The 12,996-nt window shown below is 40.9% G+C and overlaps 1 protein-coding gene across 1 annotated transcript in view; it reads left to right on the top strand.

The window, feature by feature from the left end:
* The window catches only part of GDPD1 (glycerophosphodiester phosphodiesterase domain containing 1), a 47,709-nt gene extending 43,769 nt beyond the window's left edge, over window positions 1-3,940 (top strand). The window contains exons 9-10 of the mRNA XM_027626063.2: window positions 1,751-1,802; window positions 2,608-3,940. Of these exons, the coding sequence (XP_027481864.2) occupies window positions 1,751-1,802; window positions 2,608-2,730 (175 nt within the window). The 3' untranslated portion in view covers window positions 2,731-3,940. The remainder of the gene's footprint in view (window positions 1-1,750; window positions 1,803-2,607) is intronic.
* The last annotated feature ends 9,056 nt before the right edge of the window (window positions 3,941-12,996 follow it).

Genomic DNA, 12,996 nt, shown 5'->3' with positions numbered 1-12,996 from the left:
TTTTCACTAACCTGCAGTCAGAAACATGGCAGAAAGAAGTGTGTATAGCGGGATGCCTGGGTGGCTCAGTCGTTAAGCGTCTGCCTTCGGCTCAGGTCATGATCCCGGGTTCCTGGGATCGAGCCCCACATCAGGCTCCCTGCTTGGCGGGAAGCCTGCTTCTTCCTCTCCCACTCCCCCTGCTTGTGTTCCCTCTCTCACTGTCTCTCTCTCTCTCTGTTAAATAATAAAATAAAATCTTTAAAAAAAAAAAAAGAAGTGTATATAGCAATACAATGATATGTAAAAGTGTATATTGACTAGTGGCACATTTCTCTGAAAAATCTGCATGAAGACTTAATAGCAGACAGGAAGCCCCACCTTTAGGGTGGGCATCTCCTTTAAAGAAAATACTTTCATTTCTCAGACATGTTGAGTTTAATTTGAGGTAAATAACACAATGTTGCTGTGCTATATTTTGCTTTAAAATGGAACCTGGAATGCTTAAATAATAGTCCTAAATTGCAACCTTTTAAATTACTTACCTCCTCTTTCAGAGAGTTGGAAAACTAGTTTTATCTTTTCTCTGTGCCACAGGGTTTATTCTTTTTTCCTCTATTCCTGATTTAATTTCTAGTTTTCAAGGATACATTTTTAATTGGTGTTAAATGCATATGATTTTTAGTTTCTCTCATTTCATTACTTCAATAGACATAAACAGAATAGAAACAATATGTATAACTTTCCAGTATAGTTTGTTCCCATCATGCTCAAGTAATTTATATTCTAAGAGTTCACTTTTAAGTCAGTTATTTAGCACTTTAAAAAAAGCTGCAGTTTTCCTATTTATAGTGTAATCAATGGACATTAGGTTTCTAAGATAGCACATGAAAGACTAATCCATTATGTAAATGAACTATGATATTCTAGAATTTGGCCCAAGTTCACTGCCTTATTTTATTTTTTTATTTTATTTTTTTATTTTTTTTTTTAAAGATTTTATTTATTTATTTGAGAAAGAGAGAATGAGAGACACAGAGCACGAGAGGGAAGAGGGAGAAGCAGACTCCCTGCTGAACAGGGAGCCCGATGTGGGACTCGATCCCGGGACTCCAGGATCATGACCTGAGCCGAAGGCAGTCGCTTAACCAACTGAGCCACCCAGGCGCCCTCACTGCCTTATTTTAAGTTGGAATGTTAGACAGACTTCCCAGCTCTTTCTCACTTGTTATGGTGTCGACAGGGAAATCGAAGAGGCCTCTTGTCTACTGAGTGGCTTCAATAAGATTGGGTCTCTTGATGATGTAGTTATAGAAGAAATAGAAAGGAGGTTCTGGTGGACAGCCAGCCAGCAGTGAAAGGAGATCCAGCGGTTAGAACATAAATGCATCCACCACAGTTATTACTTCAGGCCATTGCGTTATTGCTGCTACAGCATTGGGATTAAATTCAGTTAGGAGGGCGCCTGGGTGGCTCAGTTGGTTAAGCGACTGTCTTCAGCTCAGGTCATGATCCTGGAGTCCCGGGATCGAGTCCCGCATCGGGCTCCCTGCTCGGCGGGGAGTCTGCTTCTCCCTCTGACCCTCCCTTGTCTCATGTGTTCTCTCTCTCTCTCTCTCATTCTCTCTCTCTTTCAAATAAATAAATAAATCTTTAAAAAAAAATTCAGTTAGGAATTATAAACTCTAAATGGACTAAATTAGGACTAAGGACTAAGAGTCCTTCGTTAGAGTTAAGAGATATCTAAATCTGTCCTGCTTTTCTTTTCCAGCTTACTAATGAGAAAAGCCTTGTTTGACCACCTTACTGCCAGAGGCATTCAGGTAAGTTTCCAGAATGATGCATTTAAGATTTTATTTATTTATTTGAAAGACAGAGACAGCGAGAGAGGGAACACAAGCAGGGCGAGTGGGAGAGGGAGAAGCAGGCTCCCCACTGAGCAGGGAGCCTGATGTAGAGCTCGATCCCAGGACCCTGGGACCATGAGCCGAAGGCAGATGCCCAACGACTGAGCCACCCAGGCGCCCAGAATGATGCATTTTGGAAACAGTATAGCTCACCAGTTTAACAGTAGTGTAAATGGCAGGAACTTAATTTGGTTCCAGCTCTGATGCTGCTGCTTTACTGGTTCACATATGAAGACCTTAAACTCTGCCTTACACTTAACAAGAAAGCATTGGCATTTTAGTAACTGGAGTCCACTTATGCATAGGTGACAGTACCAGAAGCCAGAGGGTGGGACAGTGTATATTTAATGGGTAAAGTAAAAAAATTTTTAAAGGGTTCAATGATTTCTTTTTTTATTAAAATTTTTTATTTTTTATTTTTATTTATTTGAGAGAGAGAGAATGAGGGATAGAGAGCACGAGAGGGAAGAGGGTCAGAGGGAGAAGCAGACTCCCTGCTGAGCAGGGAGCCTGATGTGGGACTCGATCCCGGGACTCCAGGATCATGACCTGAGCCGAAGGCAGTCGCTTAACCAACTGAGCCACCCAGGCGCCCAGGGTTCAATGATTTCTTAAAATTACAGGTTTAAAAGGTTTCTAAGTATGCTGAGATTGTAGTGTATAAAGGCTATTATAAAATTTTAACCTTTCGTCTCATACTTCTCATGCTTCTAATTTTCAGGTCTATATTTGGGTATTGAATGAAGAACAAGAATACAAACGAGCTTTTGATTTGGGAGCAACTGGGGTGATGACAGACTATCCAACAAAGCTTAAGGATTTTTTACATAATTTTTCAGCATAGAAAAGGAGGTACTCAGAAGCACTGAAAGATGAAAAGACCTAAAGAAAAACAAAACAAAACAAGTTTGCCATCATTTCCCTAAGCCATTTCCAGAATGGTAAAGGTTTAATCATTTAAGTTTTTTATTACCTCATTTTTAAGCTTGTCTGAGAATGTAGAAACTATATATTGTATATTTATTTTAAAGAACATTGCATATTTTACATTTGTAAATTGTTTAGAAAGATAACTGGTTATGAGATGTAAGTAGATTATTGATCAAGAGTTCTGTATATGATGCATTATTCTATTATAAGTATTGTAAAATCAGAGACTATTGGAAAAATTTGATATTAGCCTTCACTGGAATAAGATCAACTAATTAGCAAAGCAAAATTATTGAAGGCCATTACAGCTATGCTGAGTTGTCTCGTTATTTCTAGGTACATCTTAGTTTAAAAGGAAAGAAAATGTAAGTGGGAGGAGAGCTTAGAAATCAGTGATATAGTTAGCTGACAAGCTGTACATTATTAACAGAAGGCAGGCTCAAAAAAAAGAACTGAAACTCATACTTGATCAGAAATAAAAACTGTAGACAATTAGATTTCTTGGTTGCTGTTGTTAATGGGGACATTCTGTTTGGAATCTTTAGGTGTAACAGTGTTACCATGTCCTTTCTTTTTGGCAGACATTAAAATTGGACCTATAAGACCCAAATAGTCATATATTTGTGTTTCCTCTAAACATTATGTTTCTTCTAAACAAAATTTTCCATTTTTTTGGCAGTCACTAACTGTTTGGGCCTACATCTAGATTTTAAATAACGTCTTGAATCCTAATAATCATATGAAACTGATGAAAGTACATATCATTGTTTCTAATACATATGGTATAAACCACCTGTTCCTGACCTTTAAGGTTTAATTCTTCTGAATATTAAGGAGAAGCAGAATTTCTCAAAGTATTAGGCTTCACTTTCTCATCTTTTCTGATATGACTCCATGTAAAATTTTTCTAATCTTTTTGACTAATTTTCATGATCTCTTCGGGAGGTAAATATACTCTGGAATAATAAGGGTCTTTTACCTGGATTACATCTCTCACTGGGAGTTCGCCAGCTAGCAGCTCTGAAGGACGATCGTACTCCCACCACCTATCCCTTGATGACATAAATAACATTTGCTTTTTTGTTTGTTTGTTTAAACTGAAATAAAGTTTTACAAGAACAAAATAAAGGTTTTTCATTGCTTTTTTGCAGTTGTAATTCCAAATATACTTTATAGATTTTGGGGGGGGCAGAATTTAATGAGGTGATAAATTGATAATATGAGTAAGCACACCTAAGATTTCTCTCTAGAGTAAGGAAAGCAAAAGAAAATATGGAAACACTTATGGTACGGAAGTTGCTTCTTGGCATTTGAACAAATAACTTGGGCAGGTAATCCATCAAATCAGTCCTTTTTACTTTCACTTGCTGTAATTTACGGTTATAGTTGCTAGGGATTATTTTGATCACTTTGATATGATTCTTTTTGTTATTTCTTCTTTTTGTTACTCCTTCTTTTTGAATTTTGCTTTGTTATGATTCAGAGAAGCTCATATCAGTATATATTTTGTGCCAACCAGTAGAAGATAAAGTACTCAATATGATAAAGATGTTTAGAAAGTCATATTTTAGAAGTTTGCTAATTTTGGGATGCCTGGATGGGTCAGTTGGGTAGAACATACAATTCTTGATCTCAGGGCTGTGAATTTGAGTCCCATGTTAGGAGTAGTTTACTTAAAAAAAAAAAAGGTGTGCTGCTCTTACAGTCAAGGTGACTTTAATTCACTTAATATAAGTATATAGTATCTATAACAAGAGAGTTGATATTCATGATCAGATAACATCTCAATACTGCTTTTCTGATTGGAGCATCACATTTTATCTATTTATTTATTTAAAGTAATCTCTATGCCCAGTGTGGGGCTCAAACTCCAAGATCCCAAGATCAAGAGTCACATACTCTACCAACTGAGCCAGCCAGGATCCCCTGGAACATCACTTTTTTCTTTAAGATTTTATTTATTAGAGTGCATGTGTGCACAGGAGTGGTGGGGGAGGGGCATAGGGAGAGGGAAAAGCAGGCTCCCCGCTGAGCACGGAGCCTGATGTGGGGTTCGATCCCAGGACCCTGGGATCATGACCTGAGCTGAAGGCAGACACTTAACCCACTGAGTATCCAGGCACCCCATGGAGCAACACATTTTAAAGAGCTTACATACTCTTTCATTTTGAGATAGCTATTGCTAGGCATAGTGAACAGCATGGTGGGAAAGGTTGAGAAATGGTCACAAGATGTGATTAGACCCTTCTACTGGGATGAGGCTGGCAGTAAACGTGACAGGCCCAGCTATAAGTCTAGTCCAGCATGCCAACAGTAGCCCAAGTATTTGGCAATAGGCAACAGTTGGCCAGGCATTTTAGCAAGCAATTGACATGAGGGAGTTTTAATATGAAGTAGTGAGAGCTTCCCTTTAGGACTAAAGTCCTGGGTGTGTTACCACGGCAAAACAGAACACAAGGTACCAGAACTAGGACCCAGGTCTTGGAAAGAAGCTCATTTAATAGAACTGAAGAACAGAGCGATAACACTGGACTAATTATAGGAGTAAGATGCTACTGAGTCCTAGAACTATTAAACCTCTTGTTTCTGGCCGGAAGTGGTTCTAGAAATGGGAGAGGGGTCCTGACAATAGGTGGGCATCTAGGAGCCACAACTGTGGAGAAAGAATGGCCACAATGGGTTGGGAAAAGAGAACGTAAAACATAAACTGTAGGATGTTGTAGTATGGGAAGTCATTAACATAGAATGATTCATAACATGAATGATCCTGCTTAGAGCCGTGCAACATGGTGGTGCTGGGAAGGTGCATTTAAACGATATATAGGGAGGGGCACCTGGGTGGCTCAGTCAGTTAAGCGTCTGCCTTCAGCCAGGCCATGGTCTCAGGGTCCTGGGATTGAGCCCCATGTTGGGCTCCCTGCTCAATGGGGAATCTGCTTGTCCCTCTTCCTCTGCTTCTCCCTGCTTGTGCTTGCTCGCTCTCTCTCAAATAAATAAATAAAATCTTAACCAAAAAAAAAAGAGTTCCAGTTGAAGGGAAGTCATGAATGCCAGGTTGAAGAGCTCTTGGGCTCTTTCAACTAGGTGGCTAAACTCAAGACATTAAAAACAACCAAACTGCTAGGCAGTAATATGACATAATCACTTCAGTACCAAAAGAAAATGTAATTCGCCGTCAGACCAGGCACCAAAATAAGATTAGAACTAAAGCAGTCAGATCCAGGAATCAAAGAGATCAGAATGCTGAGAGCATACCAAGACAATTCCTAAAGCCACGAGTGATGTCTAGCTTTTCTAACTCTTACATAGCAGACATACAGAAAATGGGAACATCCTATAGTATGAAGGAAGGAAATGAGCCTGAGCCAGAAAACAGTCCCAGAAGTCAGGTCAGAAGGCTAACCAGATCCAGTTGATCTTAAATTGCACAAAAATTAATTTGGCAATAGTCCACAGAATGGGAGACTCTTGCAGCAATCCAGGCCTGAGGTAATAAGGGTTTAAATGAAAGTGGTGGCACTTAAGTAGGGAAACGATGAATCTACATTTCTCTGAAAGGAAGAATTAGTAAGAGTTGGTGACTAGAGCTTAAAAGGAGAAGGGAAAGTCAGTACTCATTCCAAAGCCGCAAGAAAATGGGGAACTTGAAGAGAGAAACCAGTCGGTGGTAAAAATGATGACTGTGTTGAGCTCTTGGGCTCAGTCAGTTAAGCGTCTGCCTTCGGCTCAGGTCATGATCCCAGGGTCCTGGCATTGAGCCCCACATCGGGCTCCCTGCTCAGCAAGAAGCCTGGTCTCTCTCTCTCTGACAAATAAATAAAATCTTAAAAGTGCTATAAAATGACAGACATTTGAGGGGCTGTGCTTTTAAGTATATTAGTCCTTGGAGGAAAGGATAGTTGGAGAAATAGGTTTATGAGTTTTGTATACTTTATAGGTATGATTCTGCAAAGCTAGTACTTTAGAGGTGATGTTAGTTCCTTCTCAGTATTCTACTTGCAATTGGAATAGGTTACTATGCGATACATTGGTCTTGTTTGTCTGGTAGTTTTAAAATTTAGATGTAGGGTTTCATCATAAGATAACAAGACGGGGCCTAGACAGATTCTGATGAGTGAATGGGGATGATTATGCTAAGAGGAGGCTGAGCAGGTATAGCTTTGTGTTACCCATTCCCAATTTGACCAGAACTGCTCCACTTTTTTCTGTCTCACATGTGAGTTCTGCATTAAGGTTTGGTTTAAAACAGGAGTTTTCTACAAAAAAATTTTTGGCTTTTATAATCTTTGATCTAAGATCTTTTTCCCTTTCAGGCTTGAATAGAACCTCTCTTTCCTTCTTCCCTCCCTCCCTTACTTCCTAACTCACTCTAAGCCTTTTTCATTTTTTAAAAAATATTTATTTGAGAGAGAATGTGTGCAGGCGCAGGGGTAGGGGGCGGGGGAAGTGGGGCAGTGGGAGAGAATCTTCAAGCAGATTCTGCACTGAGCCGAAATCTTTTTTATTTTTATTTTTATTTTTATTTTTTTAAAGATTTTATTTTATTATTTATTTGAGAGAGAGAGAATGAGAGATAGAGAGCACGAGAGGGAAGAGGGTCAGAGGGAGAAGCAGACTCCCCGCAGAGCAGGGAGCCTGATGTGGGACTCGATCCCGGGACTCCAGGATCATGACCTGAGCTGAAGGCAGTTGCTTAACCAACTGAGCCACCCAGGCGCCCCCGAAATCTTTTTTAAAAAAATTTTGTTTATTTATTTGAGAAAGAGAGAGAGCACAAGCAGGGGGAGGGGCAGAGGGAGAGGGAGAAGCAGGCTCCCCGCTGAGCAAGGAGCCCTATTCGGGGCTCAATCCCAGAACCCTGGGATCATGACCTGAGCCGAAGGCAGATGCTTAACTCACTGAGCCACCCAGGAGCCCTGACACTATCTTTAAATACATCCATTCATTCAGAAATTCCAGTGCTAGGAATAATATAATAGGATAAATGCCCCAGTGGTGACTATGCAGAGTGAAAAACTAGAAACAATCTAACTATGCAACATTAAGGAACTAGTTAAATTATAGATACATCAATGATCTCATAGTACTGTTCTATATCTGCTAATACAAGATATTATCAAGTGAAAAGACTAAGTCATAAAGCTCTATACTGTGTAAACAAAAATATACATATTCATTTTAGGGGCACCTGGGTGGCTCAGTCATTAAGTGGCTGCCTTCAGCTCAGGTCATGATCCCAGGGTCCTGGGATTGAGCCCCGCATTGGGCTCCCTGCACCACAGGAGGCCTGCTTCTCCCTCTCCCACTCCCCCTGCTTGTGTTCCCTCTCTCGCTGTGTCTCTCTCTGTCAAATAAATAAATAAATAAATATCTTTAAAAATATATATATATATACATACTCATTTTAAAACTGAAATGATATCAAAGTTTCAGTTGTGGTTTTTATGATTATGAGTGACTTGTTTTTACTTGTCTAGTTTTCCAGCTTTATCTACAATGAATAATTATCAGTTTTAGTTAATCAAAATTAATGAAAAATCACTTAAAAATAAAAGCCTGTCCAGCTACTATAGAGCTGTTTGTGTCCAGGGCCTTAGCAGGTGACTCTTCTCCAAATCTGGCAATTTTTCTTAAGGAAAGAAACCTTTGGGCAGACAGCCTCTCTACTGCCCTGCCTGCCACTCCCTTGCAATGTATTCAATAAACTTCTATTTTCTTTGGGGAGAAAAAAAAAGGAAAGAAACCTGTAACTGCCAACTTGGAGTTAACCGAAGAATCCAGGTTTCCTGCTTAGTCAACAAATCAGGAAACAGGGATTATGACTTTGTTTGGATATGATCCAGAAATTGGAAATCCATAATTTTTGGAAATTCATAATTCCACAACTCAAAGACAGTTACTTGTTATTAACTTTTTGCTCTATTTCATTATTTTTCACAGTGCATAATTTTAGAGGTTTTTACATGGTTATGACATATTGTATAAATACTTTCACATCTTGTGTTTTTTTTCCCACTTCATATAACATGAACAGTTTCCCATGTTATTAATTCTTTTAAAAATATGGAATGCTGGGGGCCCGTGGGTGGCTTAGCCACTTGGGTGCCTGACTCTTGGTTTAGGCTCAGGTTGTGATCTCATGGGTTGTGGGATTGAGTCTAGTCGGGTTCTATGCTCAGCAGGAAGTCTGCTCGAAGATTCTCTCCTTCTGTCCTTCCCCACACCCCCCTTGCATGCACATGAATGCATGCTCTCTCTCTGTAAAATGAACAAATCTTTTAAAAAAATGGAATACTATTTAATCAAGTAGATGTGCCATGATTTACTTAACTTTACCCTGTCATTAGAAATTTAAGTTGTTTCTAATTGTTTATTAGTATAAATAATGCTGTGATGGACATTCTTAGGTACACCTCATTCCCTCACACCCAATCATGAAATCCTAGAAATTGAATCTATTTACTTTTTTCTAACCCCACGGCCACCATCCTAGTACAAGCCACTATCATCTCTAGACTGAAACAGTACAAATGCTTTCTTTTTTCTAATTTTAATGTAATTTATTTTTGAATACGTAATATAGTCACTGGTTCCTAAAGTACAAAAGGGTATACAGTGACATTTCTCTTTCCTTCCATCCTCCAATCACTGAATTCCCTCTCTCTGGAGGAAATAGGAAATTGATGTTGTCATTCATTTATGCAGTAAATATTTATTGAGCACCTCCTGTAGGTTAGTCACTTAGTAGATCTGGGGGTATGGTATAATAGTAAGGAAGAGAGACATGGTGTATAGGCTCGTGGATCTTACATTTCATTTGAGAATATAAACAAAAAGAGTGAACAAATATGATAACTTCAAACTGAAGCAAATATTCCGGAGGACATAAACAAGGGATTGCGGTAAGAAATAATAAAGTTTAGCTTATTTCAGGTAAATGGTCAAGGTAGGCCTCTTTGAGGAGGTGGCATTTACACTGAGATCAAAAGCAAGAGGAATGAACCATGCAAAGAAAATGAGGAAGAGGGCGCCTGGGTGGCTCAGTTGGTTAAGCGACTGCCTTCGGCTCAGGTCATGATCCTGGAGTCCCAGGATCGAGTCCCACATCGGGCTTCCTGCTCAGCAGGGAGTCTGCTTCTCCCTCTGACCCTCTTCCCTCTCATGCTTTCTATCTCTCATTCTCTCTCTCTCTCAAATAAATAAAATCTTAAAAAAAAAAAAAAGAAATGAGGAAGAGGGGCGCCTGGATGGCTCAGTCGGTTAAGCATCTACCTTCCGCTCAGGTCATGGTCCCAGGGTCCTGGGATCAAGCCCCTCGTTGGGCTCCCTGCTCAGTGGGGAGCCTGCTTCTCCCTCTCCCACTCCCCCTGCTTGTGTTCACTCTCTAGCTGTCTCTCTGTCAAATAAATGAATAAAATCTAAAAAAAAAATGAGGAAGAGTGCTCTAAGCAGCTGGAAGAGCTAATGCAAAGGCCCTGAGGCAGGAAAGAGCTTGGAGGGTACTAAGAATAAAAAGAAAAGGAGAGAGAGAACACAAGGGGAGAGATGAGATTTTCATGGGACAAAGGACTTTTTCTCCATTGTAAATGAAAAGAATCAAGGTACAAATAAAAAGAGGCCTTTAAAGATGTCCATCTACAAGAAAAAGAAGAAGATAGCAGGAAAGGAAGAATGAAGGGGAGTAAGTCAGAGGGGGAGACGAACCATGAGAGACGATGGACTCTGAAAAACCAACTGAGGGTTCTAGAGGGGAGGAGGGTGGGGGGATGGGTTAGCCTGGTGATGGGTATTAAAGAGGGCACGTTCTGCATGGAGCACTGGGTGTTAGGAACAAACAATGAATCATGGAACACTACATCAAAAACAAATGATGTAATATATGGTGATTAACATAACAATAAAAAAATTTAAAAAAAAAGATGTCCATCTACAGATGAGTGGATAAACAAGATGTGGTATATATATATATATATATATATATATATATATATATATACAGTGGAATATTACGCAGCCATCAACCCCCCCCGAAATCTTGCCATTTGCAATGACATGGATGGAACTAGAGGGTATTATGCTGAGTAAAATAAGTCAATCAGAGAAAGACATGTATCATATGACCTCACTGATATGAGGAATTCTTAATCTCAGGAAACAAACTGAGGGTTGCTGGAGTGGTGGGGGGTGGGAGGGATGGGGTGGCTGGGTGATAGACATTGGGGAGGGTATGTGCTATGGTGAGCGCTGTGAATTGTGTAAGACCATTGAATCACAGACCTGTACCTCTGAAACAAATAATGCATTATATGTTAAAAAAAAAATAGTAGGAAGGGAAAAATGAACAGGTGGAAACCGGAGGGGGAGATGAACCATGAGAGACTATGGACTCTGAGAAACAAACTGAAGGTTTTAGAGGGGAGAGGGTGGGGGAATGGGTTAGCCTGGTGATGGGTATATTAAAACAACAGCAACAACAACAACAACAACAAACAGGGCTTTATAGTTTGGGTGGTGGGAAAATTTGAATTTTCATCCAGTGGTTTCTAATTTCTCCATGACAGCTGAGCCAAGGTCTTTGCTAAAACTGAGAATGGAAAAAGAGGTACAAAAGTTTTGAGGAAAAAGAAGGCTTTCTGTCATAGTTATCTTTGGAAGTGGGAATGTGTTCCTATTAGAGAAACATAGTGGGGTTCCTGGGCTGTTCTGAGGGCTGATTTGAGGCTTGAGATTCTGTATTTGAAATGAAATCAATCAACTTAGCTGTAATTTCTGGAGTCATTAATAAAAGAGTTGACCAAGAGAATAAGCAAAACAAAACAAAACAAAAAAACTCTTGAAGGAGGGGGCGGAGCAAGATGGCAGAGAAGTAGGAGACCTGGATTTTGTCTGGCCTCAGGAATTCAGCTGAATAGGGATCAAACCATTCTGAACACCTACGAACTCAACAGGAGATGGAAGAAGAGAGTAGCAACAACTCTCTGAACAGAGAAGCGACCACTTACTGGAAGGTAGGACGTGCGGAGAAGTGAATCCGAGGTGATATTCGGGAGGATAGACGGCGGGGGAGGGGGCTTCCGTGGGCTGCTTTTGGCAAGTGATAGAACCGCAGAGCACAAAATCGGAACTTTTAGAAGTCAGTTCCGCTGAGGAACGTCACTCCAGTGGCTAAGCGGGAGGTGGAAACCTCGCGGGACAGTGTGGACTCAGGACCCTCGGGGTCACAGAAAGACCAGGGGTGCCTGAGAGCAGCAGAGCTCCCAGGTATCGGAGGGGGGAAGCCCGCTGCAGAGACGGAGCCGAGGCGCGGGCTCGCAGCTCGGGGTGGCCATAAACTGTGATCTGTGGCCCAGTTGGGCCACTGTGCCTCCAGCAGGGACCCAACAAGCAGCAGAGCCGGGGAGACTCCTGTCCCTCCCCCAGGAGGAGTGGTGCGGGAGTGCACTGCAGGGATTCTGCTGGGTTTGGAGACTCCACACCGGGTCGGGTGCCAGAGATAGAAACGCTCGGTTCACAGGCCGGGGGAGCACGGAGTGCGGCTGCAGACCGGGGAGACGGGAGTGACTGACTGCTTTTCTCTGGGGGCGCACTGAGGAGCGGGGTCCCGAATTCTCAGCTTCTCTGGGCAGAGAGTGGGAGGCCACCCATTTTCACCCTGGTCCTCCAAAGCTGTACCGAGAGCTTGCAGCGAACAAAAGCTCCTAAGAGCTAACCCAAGCAGCTTGCTTAGCCCGGACCGACAAGGGCGGGGCAATTCTGCCTCCGGCAAAGATATTTGGGAACCACGGCAACAGGCTCCTCCCCCAGAAGATCAGCACCGACAGCCAGCAAGCCAAGACCAAGTTTACCGATCAAGGAGAATGGGAGAACTCCAGCGCTAGGGGAATACTGCACATAGAATTCATGGCTTTTTTACCATGATTCATTAGTTTTTCAAGTTAATTTTTTTAACTGTTTTTTGTTTTTTTTTGTTTTTTTTTGAATTTTTCTTTTTCCCTTTTTCAACCAACATCTTATCTATCCCTTTTTTAAAAAAACATTTTTTATTTTTCATTTTTAGAGTCATATTTTATCCCTTCATAGTAGTTACCCTTATTTTTGGCATATATATATAAGTTCTTCTCTCTTTAAAATTTTGAGATACAGTTTCTTCTAACAGATCAAAATATACCTAAATCACTAG

Source organism: Zalophus californianus, chromosome 16, assembly GCF_009762305.2.
Source record: "Zalophus californianus isolate mZalCal1 chromosome 16, mZalCal1.pri.v2, whole genome shotgun sequence".
NCBI lineage: Eukaryota > Metazoa > Chordata > Mammalia > Carnivora > Otariidae > Zalophus > Zalophus californianus.
This window is presented reverse-complemented; position numbering and strand designations above follow the sequence as displayed.